Source organism: Danio rerio, chromosome 19 (assembly GCF_052040795.2).
Source record: "Danio rerio strain M-AB ecotype USA chromosome 19, GRCz13ab, whole genome shotgun sequence".
Taxonomy (NCBI): Eukaryota; Metazoa; Chordata; class Actinopteri; order Cypriniformes; family Danionidae; genus Danio; species Danio rerio.
Genome location: NC_141039.2, coordinates 34,302,086 through 34,327,340, shown reverse-complemented (window position 1 = coordinate 34,327,340; position 25,255 = coordinate 34,302,086). Strand labels below are relative to the sequence as shown.

At 34.7% G+C, this 25,255-nt stretch overlaps 2 protein-coding genes and 1 long non-coding RNA gene across 3 annotated transcripts in view; 1 reads left to right on the top strand and 2 right to left on the bottom strand.

Moving 5' to 3' along the window:
* hpca (hippocalcin) overlaps nt 1-25,255 on the top strand; it is an 802,490-nt gene that overhangs the window by 539,455 nt on the left and 237,780 nt on the right. The gene's annotated exons all lie outside the window — the stretch shown is intronic.
* Nucleotides 234-16,724, bottom strand: LOC141379138 (uncharacterized). Its single transcript, XR_015517019.1, has 3 exons — nt 16,592-16,724; nt 14,872-14,997; nt 234-2,173 (listed from the first exon to the last, which is right to left on the bottom strand). It is a non-coding gene; the product is annotated as an uncharacterized LOC141379138 (long non-coding RNA).
* fabp4a (fatty acid binding protein 4a) lies at nt 20,645-23,101 on the bottom strand. Its single transcript, NM_001004682.1, has 4 exons — nt 22,968-23,101; nt 22,575-22,750; nt 22,372-22,473; nt 20,645-20,903 (listed from the first exon to the last, which is right to left on the bottom strand). The coding sequence occupies exons 1-4, from the start codon at nt 23,038-23,040 to the stop codon at nt 20,850-20,852; spliced, it is 405 nt and encodes a 134-aa protein (NP_001004682.1). The 5' UTR covers nt 23,041-23,101; the 3' UTR covers nt 20,645-20,849.

Below are 25,255 nucleotides of genomic sequence, written 5' to 3'. Positions count from 1 at the left end.
TACGCAATGTTTTAGTAAGATTTCCACGCAAGTCTTCGTACATGAGGCCCCAGGTTTGTGACAAGGGAACAGTGCGTAACAGATTTTGGGTGAACTGTCCCTTTAAACCTCATTATACATTTAAAATCTGCCTTTAGACCCAAAGATGCATTAATTTAACAAACGGTGATGAATTTAATGTTATATAAAAGGAAATACACTGCATCTGATCAACCGTTTTTCATTAAGGAGTACATTTTTAAAGCTTTTTTTATTGTTGTCATGCTTTTCCAATGATTGTCACAGAATCGACAGGCTCCTCCCTCATGATCACTCTCCTCTACTGCTACACATACACAAGTTTGTTTTTGGGAATTGTGGCTACACAATGTTAGGCATAATGTTTATTAAACTGCACACTTTCAAATGTTCACACTTAAATAATGCTTGACTATTTTAGCAGGTTTGGCATGCTGTTCCAGGAGAGAGCTCGGAGATAGATGAGCCCAAGGCTCCCGCCTGGTCAATGAGCATTTAGGAGGAATACGAGATCAGGTAGTTCTCGATAACTTCCCAAGAATAGACCGCCAACTGTGACTTTAACTGTGACTTTAACTGTGACTCAGGGGTGGGCAAACTCGGGCCTGGAGGGCCGGTGACCTGCACAGTTTAGCTCCAACTCTGATCAAACACACTTGTTTATAGATTTCTAGTGATCTTGAAGACACTGATTAGTGTGTGTTTGATTAGTGTTGGAGCTAAACTATGCAGGACACCGGCTCTCCAGGACCGAGTTTGCCCACCCCTGCTTTAACTTGCGTTAGCCTACATGTCTTTAGTCTGTGGGAGAAAACCGGGGGACTCGGGGGAAACCCACGTGAACACGGGAAGAATATGTAAACTGCATTCCATCCTATCACATGCTTCTTTTGAAATTAGTTTGTAAAACTTCACTTATTTACCATTGCCCTACACCAACCATACATGTTACCTTCCCCTAAAAGGAAACTTTCTCTTTTATGTTCTCAAAAATACTTATTCTGTTTGGTTTATAAGCCTTTTGAAAAATGTGGACTGCGCAATGTACTCAAAAGAAAGGCCAGACAGAATCTGCGGACAATTTTTTGCTATACTGTATCTGCAGAGAAGTTTGTAAAAAAAATTCTGCAGAATTATGCGGAATGATTTAGAGAGAATCATTATTAAAACCTTGATATATGAAATAAAAAATAAAACCTTTTCAACTTGTATTTAATGTTTACAATGCATATCCAATAAGATCCACTTATTTGGTTAACAAAGCAAGTCTCTCTGTAGAAGCAAGTCTCAACTGTTGTAAATAAATCTGGTGAGCATTTTCATATTAGTCAATAATATTACCGAAAGTAATTTTTAAACTGAATAAATATAAATTTACACACATTTACATATTTCTTACTCATAAATCACAATTTACTTATAACAGTCAAACACAGTTTATTATACAAATCTTTGACTTCATATGACAAAAAAATGCACAAGCAGAGCCGGCCCTCCCTAAAAGCGAACCAAGCGGCTGCTTAGGGCCTCGCTGCCAATAGGGGCCCCTACAAACTCCGGCAGAGTATAAAATGTAGCATTTTCACTTTTGGCCAATTATTGTTCACTGTTGTTTCATTGCAGGGTTTTTGTTTATGGAATTTCTCAACCTAAACTGTTTTATAGAATCTTCAATCTGTTTGCTAATTTAATAGAAAATGTTTTAAACAATCTAGAGGGACGCAAAAGTAGCAATGTCTGATCCCTTCATCAAAGATTGTTTAATTCTTAATTTTTGAAGCTGCTAGTTGACAAGAACAGTGCTGTTTTAAAATGTTCAAATCATTCAGACAGTTTTTAAGTAATTGAAATGTGACACATCTTTAAGCTTTACTTTTAAGTTTTATTCAGTGGGTAGCACGATTGCCTCACAGCAAGAAGGTTGCAGGTTCAAGCTTTGGTTGGGTCAGTTGGCATTTCTGTGTGGAGTTTTTCATGTTCTCCTCAGGTTTGCATGGGTTTCATCCGGCCGATTTTCCCCACAATCCAAAGACATCCGGTACAGGTGAATTGAAAAAGCTAAATTGGCTGTATGTGTATTTCCCAGTGTTGCGTTGTGGCTGTAAGAGCATCCGCTGCATAAAACATATGCTGGATAAGTTGGTGGTTCATTTAGCTGTGGCAAAAAGAAAAAAAGAAAAAAAGAAAAAGAAAGTTAATTAACAAATGATTGTATTTAATAAGCAATAAAACCACTATGGGCTGGTTTGCAATGGCAGTACTCCACTATTCAAAGCAAGGTAGAGCCCCAAAATTCTTCTTCTTAGGGCCCCTGAATGTATAGCGCTGACCCTGTGCGTGCATACACACAAACAAACAAACACACACACACACACACCTTATCTGGTCTTGTCTCTGAACAGACACTTTACCCACTATACTTTTAAAATCCATTCCGTACCAGATACGTGTAATGTGGCATGTTCAAAAAATACGGGTTCTGGGAATGAGCTTTACCTCCTACAGGCCCATTCTCTTATCTGAGCCGATGTTCCTCAAACTATATCTAACAGGAATTCTAAACAGAATTCCAAAGATCTCCCTGCCGGGTTTATCTCTTCCCAAATGGGAAGATTCACAGTGTTGCTGAAAACTGGGGCTGAACAGCAGTATTCAACCTAAAACACAAGTTTCCATTACATTTATATGATTGCTTCTACAATTGCTGATGCATGTTGCATTTCAGAGAGTTAAGAAAAACAAACAGTTCACTAAAAAAATTTTCCGGCATCTTATTGAAAACATATTTGATTTTTAGTAATTCTATGAAGAACACAAAAGACTAATAACGGATTTTCTAGTAACGCTTTACAATAAGGTTGCATAGGTTAATGTTATTTAATGCCTTTACTATAAACAAACAATAAACAATATATTTACAGTATTTGTTCATGTGGTTAGTAAATGTTAGTTCATATTAACTTACGGTGCATTAACTAATATTAACAGGCATGAATTTGGATTTTAATAAGGTATAGTAAAGGTTGAACTATATTAATAAATGCTATACAAGTACTGTTCATATTTAGTTAATGTTAGTAAATACATTAACCATTCATTTTCCTTTGGCTTGGTTCCTTATTTATCAGAGGTCGCCACAGTGGAATGAACCGCCAACTATTCCAGCATATGTTTTATGCAGTGGATGCCATTCCAGCGAACTTCTGGCTGTGAGGCGACAATGCTAACCACTGAGCCAACTTGCTGCCTACATTAACTAATGAAACCTTATTGAAAACTGTGAATGTTTTTAACGTATTATTAGTCAAATCTGTCACATTAGAACCAAGGGACTGACCATAACAAAACTGAATAATTGTACTATTTTGACTATTCTGAGTTGTACTTTTATCCAAAACTCCCTTTTACTAGCATAAATGCTAAGAAAACAGTACATGGCGCTGACAAAATTACCAATTTAAAATACTTCTTTGGTTTGAGAACTTTTTAGATGAAAATATTAGATATACAGTAGTGGTCCCCAACCTTTTATCACAGCAGACCGGTCAACGATTGGCAATGGGCTCTATGCACAACTAAAGTTTTAAAGCCAATGATAAACTTCCTGTGAAATTTTAATGCGACTATTTTCAATTTCACAAAGTTGTTTTTACAGCATCGATGTTGTAATGTAATTACTGTACAATCAGTTATATAGACTTAAGAATTCATTTAGATGTTCAAGAGTAAAACAAGATGAAAGACCTTTGTAAGTGCTAGCGCCGTCAGTGGCAACAGACTAGCGCAAAAACAGGGGGAAATGGACTTTAATGCAGTGCTTCTTGTCCGATCTGAGACCCACTTCATATTGTATATCTCTCAGGCAGTGAAGATCGCTGTTTTTTATTTTATTTATTTTTTTAAGAAATCAGACCTTAAACATGACAGTTTTGTAATAGAGAGTTCACCAGAAGCCCTTGGGCTCCCTGGTTAAAGATTAAAAGTCTGTGTGAATATATAGCCCATTTTACCGCAGGTGGGGCGGGTGTGGTGCAGTGGTTCGTAGGTTGCTCGGTGACCATTAATGGTTTTCTTAGAGGATGACAAAACATTGCTGTCACTCTAATACAAGTTTAATTTATGGAGGAAACTACAAAAAGCACTGCAGGTGGGTGATCTGTGTTTGTCTGAGAAAATAAGTCTACCGAAATGTGAATATTCCTTACAAGCTGAGGCTGATTGGTCAGTTCTTATCACATGACTCGCGGTGCGCTCTCTGTATATATTCACTTGTGTACGTCTGGAAAATGTGATCATGTTATGCTGCTTGCACTTGCACATCCATTGAAAATAACAAACTTGCACAAACTCTAGAAAAGATGCGATATGTGTATGGCCCCTAAAAGGCCGCCGTTATTTGATCTTCAGCAGTTGATCTTCTTGTACAGGGGTCCGTTCTTCATACCTCACTTAAATTATCTAAGATGATTTGGCAGATCCTGAGTTTTTTAATGTTGATAACTGGTCTCTGGCTAATTTGGTTCTTCAAAAAGTTTGCAAATCAGATTAAAATGTCTGGATGAACTGATCTGAGATCTCTGCAGGTGCTGGACAGATCTATTGATCCCTGAAATTATGATTAGCAATGCAACAAGCAATGGAAACAGTTTGTTAAATATAATGCGCAATAACTTTTCAACTTTGTTGTGAGCTGCAGGCTTTACACTTTCATGTGCCAAGAGTATTTAGTGATTTATTTAGTTTTACAGTTAGAGCGGATTTTCTTAAGTAGTCATAGTAGCATTATAGTAGCCGGTTTCTTAATCAGTGTAAAGAATAAGTGGATGTTTAAACTAATTTAGCATCACAAAAGCATTTTGATGTTGGTAAAGGTGTCTGCAACTTTTGTGAAACATCAAATCACCGTCATATTAACTGTCAAAACGTGCTTGACTGCATAAATGTATTATTCCTTACAAAAAAAGTGAAATATTGTGGATGTTCATTATCATACACAAATTGTAACAAAGTGATTGTACGTGTTTGTATCTAACAAGTTCATATCAATTAAATTTCAATTAATCAATTAATCAATCAATTAATTTCTCTTTAAACCACACGGTGGATTGCATAAGTTTTATGGTCACACTTTACAATAAGGTTCATTAGTTAATGTTAATTAATGCATTTACAAACATGAACAAACAATGAACAATACATCTACTACAGTATTTGTTCATGTTAGTTAACGTTAGTTAATGAAAATACAGTAGTGCATTGTTGGTTCATGTTAACTCATGGTGCATTAACTAATGTTAACAAGCATGGACTTGGATGTTATTAATGCAATAGTAAATGTTTAATTATGATTAATAAATGCTGTACATGTGTTGTTCATGATTAGTTCATGTTAGTAAATGCATTAACCAATGAACCTTATTGTAAAGTGTTACCAGTTTTATTAATATATATATTTTTAAACTTGTTTATACGAAATGAACCGGCTCCTGAGCAGGTTTGAGCTACCAGAACTATTGCTATGACAACAACTCCAGGATGAGTTTTGAAGAACAAAACAATCGTAGATCGTGTCAAATCGCCAATAACCAAATCCAGCCAATTTAGAGATCCACGTATGAAGAACGGACCGCTGACATGCTGGTTCACCTAATTTGTTGACAAATGGGTTGCGGATCCATTCCTTGGCAGTTCATGGCTCCTTCAGAGGGCCTTTTCCCCTTTGCAAAGAAACTTTCCAAAGACGTCTCTGTCTTACTCGTTTTGCTGCTTGTAAGTTTAATTTGGGCGCTCAAGTGACCAAGATGTAAGCGAGAGGATAAGGTAATTTTTCAAAATAAAAGATTTTTCAAAATAAAAGATTGTTCAGACTCAGATAATAAATCAAACTGAAATAATTAATGAAATCTTGTGCACCCCGATACCAATTGATCCACAGATAGGTACCGGTGGTTGAGGACCACTGAATTACAGAACGCACACAAAGAATTGATGCAAGATTCATGGACAGCCATTTTTATGAGATCAAAGCCATTACTAAACAACTAAATGTTAATTAAATGAAATTTACATTTGAGGCTTTCATAAATGAAGCGCTCAGATACAAAAACCTTAAAGTGGCGTCTAGAAATTTTCCTCTAAAATTTGTGTATTTCTCTGCCTCCTGTTTATGTTAAGTTATTTCACTATTAAGGCAATGAAAATAACCTTTTCTTTGCACTAAGAGTAAAATTGCTGAAACTACACACAACAGCCTGAGAAAAATGCTAATTTTAGAGGAAAATTTCAGACGGCACTTATAAAGAAATTAAATATTACCAAAATAAACGTAAATTAAAATCTCTTGTTCATGAAATTATCATGATTTAGTAAACAAGGAATCATGATTTTAAGCTATAAAACCACTTTCCCCCTGAAAAAAAGGATATTGTTATGGCCTGTAACATCTTATGATCGATGACAATGAACATCAAATTATTAATAGATTTAAAAATATAACCATCTGAATAAAACCTGAAAGAGATAATAACCCTGGACACAAAATGTGGCTACAATTATAGACTCATTCATACAGAATATCAGATTTTTTTTTCTCAACACTGACAGAAATTGAGAGAGAGGAAGTCTAATGGTCAACAGGCTTCAATGTTCAATACTCAACAGTTTGAAGGTTACTATTGTATTGAGTAAGCATTGTGTCCACCTCTTCAGAGTTATAGGATGAACATCTGTGGCTGTTTTGACTGGCCACTTTTTTTTGATGTCGTACTATAGAGGCTCCATACTGAGCAGAGCTCGGCCTGCAGGATTACAGATCACATGAGCTCAGTGAATCCTGAGGACAAGCAAGGAAACCACTGCAAACACTCTTCATGACGCATCACATTATCAAAGCTAAAAGAAGATCTTGACAGGTTGAAGTGTTCTTTAAAACCACTGACCTTATGCTTGAATGAAGAAATGTCTTGACTGAAGAAACACATCAAATCTTCCTCTTTCATGTAAAACATAACAAAGGAGACAGTTTCCTAAATATCTTAAAGATAAATCCTTCTCAAAAAATTTTGAAACTATCTGTGACATACAAATTAACAGTTATTAAGTAATTGCGTAGTAAATAAGACATAAAAGTGATGGTGAGCTGATGTTTTGGAAAGTGTTAGGATATTTTAGATAATTAAGGATTTGTAAATACAACATTGTTTTAGCTAAAATGAAAAACTTTTTATGCATTTTCGCTTTGAATTTACATGCCAACAACAATTTGTGGGCCTGAAATGCTGTTTTTATTGTTTAATTTTTATTAATAATTTTTTTTTATGAAGTCACACCAAGTTTTTCAAAAATCTAAAGTACAAAGTTTTTTTCACTCATTATTTTTCTCCTAATTTTTTTCTCATTTAACACAAAGGATATTTTGCAGAATGAAATACAATCATTTTGAATTTAATTAAAGTGTGGATTAGACATTTTGCTAAATTTCTCAGTGTTAATATAAGATATTTTTAAATTATGCAAAAATAATATTATTTGTTAAATGAAAGTTGAAATAAGCTAATATAGATATGGCATAAGAGTTATTCAAATATTCTTTATTCAAAATTATGTTTAGTTTTGATTGAATTTTCCCTTCAAGCTATGATTTATCCTTACATTTTAAAAATATTATTTAAAACATAATTAGAATTTTTTTTATATTTTATTAGTGTTCCTTTTTTATTTTATTTTCCCATTTTAATACAAAAAATGTTTTATAAATGTTATTTAATTTTAATTTAATTAATTTTATTTTGTTATAGTTCATTTATTGTATGGATTTTATTTATTTTGCTTTGTTTTTTATTTTATTTTACTTTATTTTGCTTTATTTTATTGTATTTATTTTGTTCTGTTTTATTTATTCATCATTTTCATTGAATTTATTTTATTTTGCTTTATTTTATTTTATTTATTTTGTTTTGTTTATTTTATTTTATTCATTGAATATTTTATTTTGCCTTATTTTAATTTATTTTATTTATGTTTTTTATTTATTGTATTATTTGAATTTATTTTATTTTGCTTTATTTTATTTATTTATTTTATTCATTATATTTATTTTATTTTATTTTGCTTTATTTTTATTTATTTTGTTTTGTTTTGTTGATTTTATTCATTGATTTTTGTTCATTTGTTGATTTATTCATTGTTTTGTTGATTTTATTCATTTTGTTGATTTATTCATTGCAAACAAGTATACGACAAGGGTAAGAATATAATGATAAAAATTATTTTTATACTATTTTTATTTTTGTCTATGCATTCAACGCTTTAATCAACTTATTACATCTCACATGCGTAAGTTCATGATCACGTCAGACGATCACTGTCTCCTATTGTTTTATTCATCTTTGCACACACATGAGAGAAATATTGGACGCCTTTGCACCCGTTTCAAAGTCTGCAGAAGCATGAGGTAGGTCAGCTACGCCCTCCAATCTTCCAGTCCACTTTCTTGCAAGTATGCACTAATAAATGGATTCTTTGACCACAGACATGCCTCCTACAGTGACCATTATAGCTTGTTATGTTCAAGCTGGATCTAGACTCCAGCAGGCCAGTCGCATAGCAACAGGCTTCCCAGAATCCCCTGCTGATATCAGCCCTGACTGAACCCACACACAGCAACCCTGGATCCCTACCAGGCAACTCGAATGAACCCAAAACCCTCTTCGGCAGCTGTGGCGACAGATTGATTTGCAAATCAAAGCATTTTGCAACAACACATCAGCTACTGTTGTGAAGGCAGGAATTGACCAATTAAAACACAGAGGTCATGGCGGGCCTCGGGAAGAGTAACACTGATAAACATGGCAGACATAAATGAATATTTTCAGACAAGCCTGCAGGTCCCTTTGGGATTTGAAACATTCACAGCTTGCTTAAATAGCCCCTTCAGGATTTCGCAGGACATTTTTCTGATTTTTGTGGAGTAAAATGACTTTGTGGCGGCATTTCTCAAAATTTGCTGCATTTCTTATGTTTTTTAGCTCTGCCTTTTTTGACCTCACTAACCACTGGGCTCTCTAAGTGAAGTTTATTCATAAACTATTTTCGAGAGGATCACGTGCTTATGATTTATCACGTCCAGTCTCGCATTTGCTAATCACTAATCTTCCAATCATATGAGCCCTAAGGCACCATAAATAGCCTAAGTTTTCAGTTCACTTTATCTTCGTTTGGAAGAAACCCCCCTCCTCCCCTATTCTCCTCCTTTACCTGCGATTGGGCGGCACGGCGGTCCAGTGGTTAGCACTGTGAACCACACAGCAAGAATACTGCCGGTCCTAGTTCGATAGGACCGGTGAGTGTTTCTGTGGGGAGTTTGTATGTCCTTCCCGTGTCCGCGTGGGTTTTCCCCGGGTTCTCCGGTTTCCTCCCACCATCCAAAGACATTCAACATACTTAACAATCAAGCCTGTCTAATTCCTTACGTTCCCTTAGCTACAGCGGCAGGGGAGTTCTGAGATCCACCGAGCTCAGGCTCCCTTCTTGCTCTGCCAACGGGAGGAAGCCCCGGGCTCGAGGAGCCCTTGAGCTCGGGGCTCTCTCCCGGGACATCATGCCAAATAAGCTTTGTAAATCATCAGCTAAGTGTGAACTCTTGAATTATAAGAAGGAAACACTGAGAGAAACAAAAGGAAAGTGTTTACCTATAACCTATATAAGAAGCTTGATACACAAAAGACTACGGGACCTATTATGCAAAATCGTTTTTATAAGGGCTTTAAACCATATACTGTAAATATGGAAGACTTTTTCCATTAAAAGAAAAACACCTCATGACGGAAACAAACTGTCACAAAAAACTGCTGAAATTGGAGCTTGAGCATGCACAGAAGGACTGCCTGATGGAGCCAGAGGCGGAGCCACGGAATCAAGCTTCCAACCAAACGCTTGTACGTCAAATCAACTCCTGAACTTCTCATTTGACCTTCCATATCTGCACTGTAACAAAGGCTCACTAAAATAAATATAATTACTTACATTTAAAAACACGTAATAATACACGATTAGTCCCTTTATTAATCTGGGGTCGCCACAGCGGAATGAACCGCCAACTAATCCAGCATATGTTTTATACAGCTGATGCCCTTCCAGCGGCAACCCATCATTGGGAAACATCCACACACACTTATTCACACATTACAGTCAATTTTAGCATATCCAATTCACCTGTAACACATGTCTTTGGTCTGTGGGGGAAACCAAAGCACCCAGAGGAAACCCACGCGAACACGAGGAGAACATGCAAACTCCACACAGAAATGCCAACTGACCCAGCCGAGGCTCGAACCGGCAACCTTCTTGCTGTGAGGCAAACGTGCAGCCCACTGCGCGACCGCCTCACCTTTATTGCAGGTGTAATTTATTTATTTTTCATTTGTGCTCAAGTCTTGTTCGTTAACCCGAAGGAAGCGGGGTTTAGTTCTTGTACTGTAGCCAGCCCCTAGGGCATGAGGCAGGCATGAGGCATACTTGGTTTAAAAACATTTATGTGGTAATAGTGTTTGAATATAGCCAGAATCTAGTGGTAAAAATTAATTGTTCTATTATGTATATAATTTATATATAATCACACTTGATCAAAGATCACACCTAATCAAAGTATATAATCACACTTGATAAAAACAGTCTAAAAACACTTTGACTGACATTCTCCTATTGTACGTGTCATCAGAAGGAAAAAGCTCCGCCCATTAGTGATGATCTCTCCCTCGTTAACATAGGCTGTTTCTCAATATGCGTTCTTCAGCGGTCTTGCGTCCTCGTGTTCTCGTGAAACGTCATCATCAGCTGCCTAAGTTCAGTTCCAATACTCAAGACCGCAAGTACGGAGGACGCGTGAAACTTCCCGGATGTGATCTTGATATCAAGGACGCACTGATGCAGACTTGAGCACCAAACTCGCTCTGGAAGTCCCAGAAGTCATTGCGAGTGGAGGTGGGAAGCGCTGCATTTTATTTAGATTTATTATTAAAGTTCAGAGATATCACTTATTTACCTCAGGAGTTTCCCTAAATGAAACGGTGAAAGTAAACATTAACATGAATATCTTAATAAAGGAATAAACACATTAAGGGTGTTTGCTAAAAATCGTATTAAAATTTGTTTTATTTATATTGTGCAGAGTATATTTATAATGTTTTTATGCAAAGTATTATATTTTGAAAAGGGGGACAACAATAAATCGTTGTATGAGTGCTGTAATGTTTAAATAATTTCCATTTAAAACGCGTGAAGGTCATGTGACCATCAGGAAGAACGCAGCATCCCATTTCTCAAAGAACGCGTTCTCTGCCCTCGCGGTCCCCTGAGTTCGTTCTTTCGAGGACACCTGGCAAGACCGGTCTCCACAAGAACGCAAGTCTGTTCTCTGCATTCTTGGAATTGAGAAACAGCCATAGACAGCCCTGAGTGAACCTGCTGCTATGATGACACACAGGTGTTTACAGCTCCACCCTTTTTGAAAGGAGGGCTGGGAGCACAAGCTCATTCCAATTTAAAGCAACAGTCACCAAAATAGCACAATTTGGATCAAAGCCTAAAATAGTTTTTTTGAATAATTGTTTGTGTGGTATCCGAGCTGAAACTTTACATACACACTTAAGGGACATCAGAGACTTATTTAACATCTAACCATGGGCGCTGCTAGGCCTATTTTAGGGGGGCTGTAGAACTTCCACGATCGCCAACCTCAGCCCCCTACAAGACTCCTCACTTTAGAGTCTGCGATCAACCCCCAAAACTATCCACCACCCCTCTCTTCGGTCCCCACTTTAGAATCCGCGATCAACCTGAGCCCCCCTTAAATGACAATCTTAGAATCATCCCTGCATCCAGGGCCGGAGTGGGACTCCTTTTCAGCCCTGGAGTTTCAAGCCTCAGACCAGCCTACCTCAGTTCACAACTGACAATATTGAAATAAGGTCATTTCCAATTCAGTTTCTAATTACACTATCACATCTTTTTTTTTTTTTTTTTGAGAAAACAGCTGGTTTAGAACTTCAAATGTTCAACAACCAAAACAGTATTATATGTCTTAACAATAAAAATGAAAATAAAATAAAAATAAATACTCAGACGAGGATCAAACCCGGGTCGGTGGCATCAAAACCTAACCTGCTAACCACTCGACCACAACAGTTATATGACCATTAACCTGCAGGCTGCATCTTGGACACGAGGCTGCGAGAAAATAGATCAAAAGAACAGAGCTGCGGTAAAATATTGAATAAGAAGACTGTGGTCAAGTAAATAAATACATTAATTTAAAAAGTGTGACTGCTGAGAGCAACAGATTCTGGAGCTATGGACACCGGCCCTCGCAGCCAAAAAAACGGACCGGCCCACCGGGAATTCTCCCGGTCCTCCCGATTAGCCAATCCGGGCCTGCCTGCATCTGACTAACATGTTATTTTTGCCAAGTTCAAGCTGCTAAGTTAAACTAAGTTTTAACTAACAAAGTTTTTACTAAGTAAAACTAGTTCTTAAAATGTGCACATTCTTTTACATTTTGCAGCATTACCAGTTTTATAATATTTGTATATTACAAAGAGTTTTGTGAATTGGAAAATCCTGCAATGATGGGTAAAAGAAGCTCAATGGATGTGTAAACAGCAGAGGAAGCAGTTTTATTGCAGCGTGAGGGACTGTAACCTTGGCCTGATCTCAGACACAGGCCGATATGATTGTCTGCTCCAATGTAAGGAAAGTGAGCGGAAGGGTGCGATCTCTTGTCCCGCTGTGCAGCTTTCCAGATGTTACTCAAAGGATATGATTTCATTCCTGTAGTGTTATCTGCACAAGCAAAACAGTCCACGGGTCAACACATAAGACGGGACCCCAGTGAATCCGACACACAATACTGAGACATCCCGCAAGCTGTGCACACCCATAATGCAATACACAGACTGTCACAAGAAACACGCCTCAAGCCTGGCCAAAATGACCGAGTTACTGTACAATGTTAAATTGTTACTCACTAAATAAATAAATAAATGTAAAAAGAAAGTGTGAAGAGGAGTTTATAAAATGTCCATTATGTGATTACAATAGTTGGGTTTCAGAAGTAAAATTTCTTTTAATTTTCTCCATAGCGGGGCTTTAACAGTAACTGTATGTAAAATAATTAATTAAATAAACAAATATTTTAATAATATTTAATTAAAGGTTTATTATTTAATTAAAAAAACATAAATGTACATATTTCCCAGTGTTGGGTTGCAGCTGGAAGGGCATCTGCTGTGTAAAACAAATGCTGGATAAGTTGGCGGTTCATTCTGCTGTGGTGACCCTAGATTAATAAAGGGACTAAGCCGAAAAGAAAATGAATGAATAAAGGTACAGATTTAGATGTTTTATAGGATATAATTTTTTTTAAATATTGTTTTAAATTCTTACAATTCACCCCAGAACTGATTGGTTTGGTCCACCGGACTTAAGGATTTCCTCTTAGCCACTGTATCAAAAAAGTTTCTCAATTTGTGTTATTTAGCAGCAGTTTTGCGTCCTCAAGAAACATCATCATCAATCGTCAAAGTTCAGTTCCAAAACTCATGAGCGCAAGAACGGAGGATGCGTGAAAGCTCCCGGATGTGTTCTTGATATGAAGGATGCGTGGATGCAGACTTGAGATCTGAATTTGCTAAAGAAGTCCCAGAAGTCATAGTGGCTGAATAAAGGAGGTGTGAAGCAATGAAGTTTAGATCGGATTTGTGGCAAGCCGTAAATGCTATATGCACATCATTATGGTAGCATATTTTTATGACACTGTATGACAATAATTAATATTTTTACATTACTGTGACGGTTGGGTTTATGGTTGGGGGTAGGTGTTAAAAATACAATTTATTGGGTAATTTAATAGATAGCATAAATAATACTTGGTACAACTACTGTTTTTACAGTACTGTGATGGTTGGGTTTAGGGTTGGGGTGGGGGTAGAGATGAATAAAATACAATTAATGGAAAATTTAATAAATAATATAAATAATTCTTGTTAACTTCCGGCCACAACCATATCCAATCAACAACTGTGGGAGGTGCAACATTTTATAGGTTTATAATTAGAGTTCAGAGAAATAACTTATCTGTCTCAGAAGTTTCCCTACATGAGCTGATGAATGTAAACATCACCATAAAATCTTTATAAAGGCATGATCACATTCAGGGGGTTTATTTGCTGAAATTAATATTAAAATATGTTTTATTAGTGTTGTGCAAAGCATATTTGTAAGGTTTTTGTGCATGTTGTATATACTGAATAGGGGAAAAGCAATAAATCGGTGTATGAATGTGGTAATGTTTAAATATTTTTCCATTAAAAACGCGTGAAGGTCATGTGATCATCAGGAAGAACGCAGCATCTCATTTCTCACAGGACGCGTTCTTCTCCCGAGTTCGTTCTTTCGAGGTAACTTGGCAAGACCGGTCTCCACAAGAGAGTTCATTCTCAGTGTTCTTGGAATTGAGCATATATCTATGGGAATTGAGAAACAGCTGAGAAAAAATGTTTCTGGAAACAGCCATGTAAAGAATGTAGATGAACACTAAGATAATCTATGGCGTTTTACTAATAATTAGAAAGGCAAACAGACTTTTCTTTATAAAGTGGTTATCGATTTCTTTATTGGGGAAAAAAGCCAAACATATCTTGTAGCCTCGTCACAGTCAGCCTATATTTTCGATACAAATGCATCCCAATTTGAACAAAATAAGCAAAAACGCTGCATCAATGGATGTTATGTTGGTTATTTAACATCTCTTTCATAAAAAAATGTTGTAGGATAGGCTATATCTGTATTACATCTTACCTTGTAGTTTTCATTGTTAAACCCTGACGCGTCGTGCAGGACATCACGTTTGATTTCTGTCCAAGTAATAAAACTCCGCCTTCTTGGTCGTCTCAGACGTTGATGAACACGCTGTCACTGCTAGACCTGCATACGAATTTTACTTTTAAAACTTTTAGTTATAATTTCAGTCAGAGCAGCGTCAAGAATAGTGCAGTAAGTTATACAACCAAAGTAAAACAAAGTAAAAAGAAGATTTGTGAAAAAAGTTACATTAATGCGTAGGAGCTGTTATTTTATACTTTTTACGTTTCATGTAAAGTCAAATGCATTTTTACCTCAAAAATATAAACCACACTGTAAAAAATACTGGTTGCCTTACATTTTAAGCTGAATCAAATTAACCTTATGAGTCATTTGAACTTCATTCATTCATTTTTTTTTGGCTCAGTTTCTCATTTGTTATCAGGGGTTGCTACAGCGGAATGAACCACCAACTATTCCGGCATATGTTTTATGCAGTGGATGCTCTTCCAGCCGCAACCCAGTACTGGAAAAAACCCATACACTCATTCACACACACACACACCCATACAATACGGCCAATTTTGCTTACCCGATTCACCTATTCATGTCTTTGGACTGTGGGGGGAACCGGAGCACGCGAAGGAAATAAATGCAAACACGGGGAGAACAAGCAAACTCCACACAGAAATGTCAACTGGCCCAGCCAGGACTCAAACCAGCAACTTTCTTGCTGTGCGGCGACAGTGCTAAACACCATTTGCCACCCTCATTTGAACATATACTATATTTAACTGGCTTAAAACAGTTTGCTTAACACCAAAAAATTAAGCTGGAACATGATCAATTTAGTTTAATAAGTTAATTACTAAAAACATATGTTGCCATGACTTACTGATCATATAATTTATACAGTGCAGTTTTCATAAAATAAGAACTCCTATTAATTACTGAACAAATAATAATCCCGTTAACATGATTTCTGTGACACTTCTAGAGTAATTATGCTTTAAATTAAAATAAAATAAATACATTTAAAAATATTCATCTAGAAAACAGCTATTTTAACTTGTAACTCAGTTTCTATTGTATTTATAATCAAATAAATGCAGTTTGGGTGAGGAGGGGAAGAACGAGTTACACATTTGAATTTACCCCATATATATAATGACTTAGACAGTATGTTTTATACTTCCAACATATTGAAAAATTACAAAGCATTTAGATGAAAACTCTGTAAGAAATATTTTGAAACCACACTTTTCCTTCAACAAAAACAGTTCCTCGTATATTATCTTGTTAATGTCTTTAATCTTATAACTCTAACTTAGGGGAAACATCGCTGTTCCTTAATTCTATAATAACAAACATGAAACCTATTGCTCCTATTCTAACTTCCCTGAGCTTTGGCTCCATTATTATGACAACAAACATCTTTTTTCTGAAGTAAATCCTTCCATATGCTCTGCTCTTCTGATCTCAGCATGCCAACGAGAAGTGCATCAGACCAAACCCAAGTCAAACGATACACCAAACTCATAGCAGTGGATTTAAAACACATTAAATTTGCATCTGAAACATGATTAAAAGATAATCTTCCAGCATTCAAAACATTTCCAGCACCACTACCACCTTTTCAACTTTGCACAGGTCTGATAGGAAAGTGCATTGTTTTTTATTGAATAGGTTGCACACAGAAAGCTGGCCCATAACCCACCTGTTTCAGCTGTTTTTGCAGTCAATTACAATCAGTGTATCTCTACATTTTCCTGCCCTGGGAAAGTGGCCACCGGTGGAACATTCTCTGCTCTTTGTGTAGGTCAAAAGCAATGGCTCTGGGGACTCGCTGTGTTCCAGTTTCGTTACGCATGCTAAAACTATGCTCAAAAGGGGAAATGTTCTGCTAAAAGGAGGAAAGAAATACATATCCTCTGTACCCTTGAACACAGTGCACTGTAACAGCAGTTTAACTCTCTTGTTGTCTTCATTCTTGGACTGAGGTGAAAAGGCATGGGAATGCAAGAACCTGGATCTGCATGATTTTGGAGATGTGCTTTTAAATCTTAATTTTCATGTTGTACAAAGCTGATGGTGTAAAAGCTCTGCACAAATGTAAAGGTAAAAGGGAACATTTATAACGTTATATCTAAAAGAACCACTGCTGAAAGAGTTGCCAGGAATTTGGATTTTGTCATTTATATACATAGATCTGCCCACAAACAATGTTTGTTTCACCTCATACTATACACTTCAAGTTTTTACCATTAGGACAAAACATTTGGTCTAGCACAATTCATAGACTTTCACTTTTTAATAAAAAATATTCAAAAGTTGACTAAAAATTTTGCCACAATTTATTATTCATGGATATTTTTCATTTATTTACACTTTTGAATTGCATTTGGGGACCTTGAATACAACTTTTCAACATCAAAAGTTAAACAAAGTGACTTTTGTTGACTTTTTTTGTAGCAGTTTGAAATGATTTATTAGTCTACTGTATAAAAGTTGGTCATGTAAAATGAAGAAGCTGGTGTTAAACTGCTAGTATTCTTCGTGTACTACCCTGCTGGAAAAAAACAGCTTAAATCAACCTAAGCTGGTTGACTGGTTTTAGCTAATAGACCAGCCTGGTTTTAGAGATGTTTTGGCCTGCATTTTCAGGCTGGTTTCCAGTCATTTTCAGCCTGGTCTTAGTTGGTCAGGCTGGAAATTAAAGAGCTTAAACCAGCTAAAACCAGCTTAACCAGCCTGGTTTAAGCTGAACATCACTGGTTTTGGCTGGTCAAGCTGGTTTTAGCTGGTCATCTCCCAGTCTGACCAGACCAGGCTGGAAACGGCTGGAAAACAGCCTATAAATGGCCGAAACCCCTCTTAAACCAGGCTGGTGGACCAACTAAAAATAGCCTACTAGTCTGGTTTAAGCTGTTTTTGTAGGGGAGGGTTGTGGCTAGATCAGGTACAATTGCAGGCGGAAGTTCATGACATATATTTATGTTTTTTATAAAATTACCCAATAAATTGTATTTTATAATGCCTACCCCCACCCCAACCGTCACAGTAGGCTACTGTAAAAATATAAATTATTATTATATGTTACAAAAATGATGGCGTATAGGTGCTATTTAGATGTTAAAATCAGCTTGTTACGCTGCTTCATGTTGCACACTGACATTTTCCTATTATATTGTTCTGCTTTGTCTTTATAGTCATGGACATACTTGTTTGTAGAGCAAGTAGTTTGACCATTTTCTGCTGTTTATTATTCCTAGTCATTTCTCCCATAGGCAACTGAACCGGAAGTTCTAAAACAAGCACCAAAACAAGCACACTTCCTCATTTTAGAATAAGGTCAATATACATTTTTCCTGATATAGTACATTGTTTCAAGGTTATTTTCATAGTTAGAGGTAAACTGCAGAGATCAAGGTGGAATCTAAAAATGTAAATAAAAGGAAAAGGTCATCTTGAATTACATAATACAGGAAATTGTTAACTAATTAACAGATCATTTTTACATCGCAAGGTAAAATTGTTCAAGCTGGGAATTTATCTCTTACTGTAAACTATAGTATTTGCCCTTTGTTTATTATGAACAGAGTTTGAATTCATCTAAATTGTAATGAACTGTTGATTGTTTAACATTTCAATTGATTGGGTTATTAAAGGTTATTAAAAGCTGAATTTTTATACACCGTAAAAACGATATCAATATGTCAAGTTTTTATATTAATTTTATTATAAGTTAAACAAGATTAAACTGGTTTGAATTCAGTTTAATGTAAGTTGAAAGGACTAAAGTGTTTGACTTCAACTTCAAGAAACGGAATTCATTAGTGTTAGTTGATTTATCCCCAGAGATTTCCCAAACAAGACCAGAAACAGTACATTAACGTCAAATAATGAAGCAATAATAGACTATTAAATTTATCAGGAAACTTTACTTGTTAGGCTGTTTAGAAATGACATTTCCTCACAAATACTGTGGGAAAAGTCATTCTTTGTTGCTCCTTAAGGAGGGCTGTGACAGTTTAAGTTATAGTCATAGAATAATTGTACCATTTTTTTAAGAACTGAAAGGAATATAATTAAAGGTTTAAATTAAAGGTACAATTAGAGATTTCTTGGACACATTAATGATTGTGGCAGTTCTGAAATCGTCATTTTTGAGAAGACATGAAGCTTCTTGATCATGCTAAAACACTTTTTCACATCTTTTATTATGTAGTAAGTTTTATAGACTTTTGCTAGACTGTTTCAACCCAAAGTTGGGAAAAATATGGACAAACCCAAAGGTTGGGATTAAATTGTAATATAATATGGGTTAAAAAAAGAACCCAACCCTCGAGTTTGCAATATTTTAGCCAACTTTAGATTGAAACTGCCTATTGTTTTAGATTGTAGTATCCACATAATATTCTACAACAAAATATATTTAATAATATTTTTATATACTTTTTGTTGAATAATACAACAGTATTTATTTTAAAATATACAAAACATCACAAGTACAGTTATTATTATTATTGTTATTTTTACATAGTCTATTGAATAATAAAATATGTTACATTCCTACATTTTGTTAATGCATTGTAACAATACAAAACTTTAAATAACTTGCATGAACTGTACAAACATTTTAATTGGATTAATTAACATGACAATTGCAAATGAATTTGTATAAAAACAAACCCAAAGGTTGAGATCAAAGTTGAATATAAAACGGGTTATCTAAGAAAAAAACAACAACCCTTGAGTTTGCTTTATTTTAGCCAACTTTAGATTAAAACTTTTAGATTGTTGTAACCACATAATGTTTAGAAACAAAATATATTTATTATAATGTTTAATAAACTTTTTGGTGAATAATGCCAACATATATATTTTAAAATATATAAAAACATCACAAATAGTTATTAATAATATAACTACATAGTCTATTAAAAAACAATATTATGATGCGTTCCTACATTTTTGTCAATGCATTGAAACTTAATAATTATTATGTAACTTTTAACTTTAAATAACTTGCATGAACTGTACAAACATTTTAATTGGTTTAATTTACCAGACAACTGCAAAAGAATTTGTATAAAATCAAACCCAAAGGTTGGGATTAAATTTGAATATAATATGTGTTATATATATATATATAAAAAAAAACAATGCTTAAATTTGCAATATTTTAGCCAATTTAAGATTAAAACGACCCAGCATTTTTTCAGATTATAGTAGGAGTAGTATCCACATAATATTCAACAACAAAATATATTTAATAATTTAGTTATATTTAATTAACTTTTTATTTTATATGTGTATTTAATAAACATCACAAATAGTTATTAATATTATTACAGTTTATTAAATAACAAAATTATTTTTCACAATACATTTTTATTAATGCATTGTAACGTAATAATAATTTTGTGTTTTTTTTACTTTAAATAACTTGCATGAACTGTACAAATATTTTAATTGGTTTAATTTATATGACAATTGCAATTGCAAAATGAATTTGTATAAACTAAACCCAAAGGCTGTAATAAAAATCTGTGTTATATAAAACAATAACCAAACCCTTGAGTTTGCAATATTTAAACCAACTTTAGCTTGATTTTTTGTTATATTGTAGTATCCACATGCGTGTGGTTTATACCTTGTTGTGATTGAACGCTGAATCTCTGCTCTGGATTTTTCTTGAAAGCGTTGACACATGCATTTTGACTAAGCCTGTGTTAAAACAGCAGGGATCAACAAAGCACAACTCAGCTGAAGGCAAATAAAAACAACTTTATTCAAAGCACCATAAAGACTGATAATAAATGCATTTTAAAAGGGTCAGTGAGCATTTGCTTTGGTGTCAAAAATAACATGAGATTTTCAGTAGAGAAGTAACATTTCACTTTGGCTTTCTTTTCTTTCTGTTTTTGCTCATTGAACTGAGCCTGGCATCTTCAAATCCAGATTGGATTACTTCATGCCTCCTTCACATATGTCCTGACAGCCACCACATCACCCATCTTGCATTTCTGACAAAAGAAGAACAAGGCTGTGAATTCCTTGAATTAATTCAACTGTGAAAGCATCAAAAAGTGGAGGGGAGGGGGGGTAGTCTAAGACTTTATGCTTCGGCCATATTATTCTGTACATTTAGTTCAAGCTAATAGACAGATGGTAACTGCTATTATGCTAGACTACATCAGTTTATATATATTTTTACAGCAATAAAAAGAATTACTTGCTAACACTATTAGATTTTTGTTAAAACTTTCATTGTTTGATAATTATATATTTTATGAACATCGAATTTTCATTACTGCTCAACAACTGCTACTAAACAATAGTTGTAGTATTTTTTTTTAAATATACCAGTTTATACATAAAGAAATGCAGAAAGCAAATCCCAATATATTCGTTTATTTACTCATTTATTTTATTTTAAATATATCCAGGTTTCCTTAACATTAAAATGATTATAAAATATAAAAATGTTTTGGAATTGGGAAACCAAAGTTATTATTATTATAAATAACAAATTAATTAACTAATTAGTTTCTCAAGCACAAAATATATTTAAGAATATTTTGAAAATTTTTAATGCAATCCTTCATTAAGCGCACATTTTGCATTTTTATTCTTGTTCTTAATACAGTTTATTAAATAACAAAATATGATGCAATATTCCAACTTTTTGTTAATAAATTTTGACGGGGAAATTTAGCCATATTTCAGAATTCAATTGGTTCTCAATATTAAAAATGTGGTGTGGTTACATTAACCACCAATTGTGAGAAAAAAAAATCTTTAAGATATAAAGTCAGAATTGTACATTTTAGAATTATATAACAGTATTTTATATTTGATTGGGAGTTAATATTTTGCTAATTCAGACTTCTTTTTTCCGTCAGAACTACATTACTAAATTTTTACATTATAAATCCAGAATTGCAAAATTTATATCACAATTCTGAAACAAAGGTTTTAATGAAAGATATAAATTACTGCTTGTGATTATGAACACTGACTGTATTCTATATTTAATTGTGTTAGCAAGTCAACAAATAGTGGGTTAACAATTCTGATAATTGATAATATAAGAATCTGATAATATACTATTGTAAAATATAATGTTTTAAGTTTTTTTTTTTTTTTACTTTAAATGACTTGTATGAACTGTATAAACATATTAATTAGTTTGTAAATTGCAAATGAATTTGTATAAAAAATTTAAAACTACTTCTTATTTTAACACATAATACTAAATAACAAAATACAGCCTGCTATTTAATATTTCTTAACTTGTAATAGACAAGAACTGTAAAGCTGTAACTTGTAAAAATGAAAACAACTTGCATTAAGAGCAAAAAAAAACAAAGTTTAACATTATAAAATACAATAAAGTGCAATAGAAATAATCTTATAAGTATCTTTAAATGGTCTTAATATTTTAATTAAATCATGTCAACGTGCTACTCATAAATCAAAGCGCATCCTTACAGCTATTAATTTCCCATCCGACACCTCTCTCTCTATTGTGGACTCCTTGCCGTCCCAGGTCTGTTTCTGCACAAGTTTGCCGTTCTCGATAGTCATGACAGTCTGCAGATAAAGACAAAAAGAAGCAGAAGGAGAAGCCCGTTAACCTCACATCATCAAAAACGGCTTGGAAATTAATATATTCCGTTCGGTCCGGTACAAACCGTGGTCTTTCTGTCATCCGCCGTGGTCTCCTCGAACGGCTCGTTGAGCTTGAATTTGATCTCGGTGGTTTTGAAGGTGCTCTGAGACTTCATGCAGATCAGCCCCTGCTCGTCCACACACACCACTAGATTGGGTTTGGTCCGGTTTCCAACCTGACGAGTAGCAAAACCCACACCTGAAATAGGAAAATGCACAAATTCAGTCACGAAAAGTATTAATGAGAAGAAACAGCAAAGAATAGTCCACATTCCCATAGTTAAATTATGAATAAACTAATAATACATCAGTTTACCAAACTAACTTTAACTGAATTACCATACACTTACTAACAAAACAATTACAGCATCTTTTTAAAACTTTATTAACTATTAAATAATAAAATTAAATCATACCTATAGCCTTCATGTACTCGTCAAAGTTGTCGCTGGTGGTCATTTTCCACGTTCCTACGAATTTGTCAACCATTTTCCCGAATAATGATGCTCCTCTACTTTTCAATCTCGCAACAGCTGTAAATTGAGATTTGATCTGATCTGCTCGAGTGACTGCGGGGTTTTTCAACAGCTCCTCCAGCACGTGCTCGATCACAGGAGCCAATCCGATGCTGCGGCGTCACCGCGCGGAGTTCCTCATCCTCCCGCCCGCAAACGCGATGCAGAAACTGGGGAAGGGTTCGAGTTTTTTGGGACCACTAAAAACGGTCAAATGACATTTACTGGGTCAGAGGACAATCATCACAAAGATCGTGCACATGAATAGATGGAACATCTGGACTGGAGAATGACGCGTTTTATCAGTGAAAACCTTTACTTGGTGAAAAGATGGCCTTTTGTGACAGACTGCAAAAGCAAAGTGTTTTTATAGTTAATAACTACTTAATAACGTACTTGTTTCAACAAATATACAAACCAATAAGTAACACTTCATTATGATGGTCCATTTGAATATTACTGTATGCTTAATATCTGCTGATACTGCTCCTTCAACAGACTAGCAACTTTACAAGTACAGTACATGTCAACTTACACTAACCCTAAACCCAATACTAACACCAACTCAGCAGTCTTCCTATAATCTATGAGAATTGGTTGCCATGTTGATGCAACATAACTTAAATTCAACAAACGGACCATCACAATAAAATGTGACCAACAACTTCTCAAAAAGATGTAGGCCCTAATGTTAGACGAAAAGTTTTTTCATCTATAAGCTTTCATATCAATTATTATTTAGTCTAAATGAGGAAGAAGTTTCGAGTTCCGCTGTGTGTGTGTATATATATATATATATATATATATATATATATATATATATATATATATATATATATATGTGTGTGTGTGTGTGTGTATATATTCTCAATATTGGAAATGTGAGGTGGTTATATTAAATAGCAATTGTGAGGAGAGACTCTAAGATATAAAGCCAGCATTGAAAATCATAGAATTATATAACCTTATATTTTATATTTGATTGCGAGTTATTTTTTGCTATTCTGCCTTCTCACATTATAAATCTACAATTGCAAATTTATATCACAATTCTGAAATACAGGTTTTAATAGCAGGAAATAAATTATTTCTTGTGACTTATGAACACTGACTGTATTCTATATTTGTGTTAGCAAGTTAACAAATAGTGAGTTAACAATTCTGATTTTTTTCCACAAAATTACTCTCACAAGTTTGAGCTTTGAATTCTGTATAAAAGTCTTTATCTCTAAACTGAGAAAAAAAGTCAGAATTGTTCATTGTTAACAATAAACTTAGAATTATATAATTTGTTCAGCTGTGAGCCAGCATCTTGCCATTTTGACCTTTTACATTGCATTCTTGCATTTTTAGTGACACATTAGCATATTACAATTTATATTTTCCAGTTTTTTTTTTCTATAAACTATAAACTGCTTCTATAAACTGCAAGCCAGGATAGAAACTAGTATCTATAAGCATTAAAAACCAACTGTGAAGTGTAAACTCCAAATCAACATTTGTTTTTCCTGGATTGCCTTGATTTTTAATTATAAAATTAAGACAGTAAGGTCCGACTTTGCTTTGACAAAAGTCTTGTCACTTAACAGAAATAATGTACAATATAGAATATAAAGTCATGCTGCAGTGGAAGAAGAATAAATATTGTGTATGACTCCCAGAGTTCATCAAGTTCATCTTCAATGCCTCCTCCATCATCTTAGCCCAGACAATAATGTTCATGTCTGGTGAGTGGGCTGGCCAATCCTGTAGCACCATGACTGCCTTTGCTTTCTGAAGTACGAGAATGAGCGCTGTCCTGCTGAAGAATTTGCCCTCTGCTGTAGTTTGTAATGTAATGTGCGACACAAATGTCTTGATACCTCAGGCTGATGATGTTGCCATCCACTCTGCAGATCTCACACACACACACACCCATACTGAATATAACCCCAAACCATGATTTATCCTTCACCAAACTTGACTGATTTCTATGAGAATCTTGGGTCCATGCGGGTTCCAATAGCTCTTCTGCAGTTTTTGACGACTGGGATGCAGTTAAACAGATGATTCATCTGAAAAATCAACCGCCTGCCACTTTACCAATGATTAATTTAGAAGTCAAGTTATTATTTGTTGCTTTTACAACTGGGATCGATGACAAGACTTTTGTCAGGTAGTGTATAAAACATACCTCTCTAGATTAAAAA

What these genes read in the sequence shown, in the direction of transcription:
- fabp4a (NM_001004682.1), bottom strand. Translation starts at nt 23,040, where the DNA reads ATGGTTGACAAATTCGTAGGAACGTGGAAAATGACCACCAGCGACAAC. An exon ending in CGAGTACATGAAGGCTATAG is followed by an intron (nt 22,751 to 22,967) that starts GTATGATTTAAT and finishes TTCCTATTTCAG; the next exon opens with GTGTGGGTTTTGCTACTCGT. An exon ending in CGGATGACAGAAAGACCACG is followed by an intron (nt 22,474 to 22,574) that starts GTTTGTACCGGA and finishes CTTTATCTGCAG; the next exon opens with ACTGTCATGACTATCGAGAA.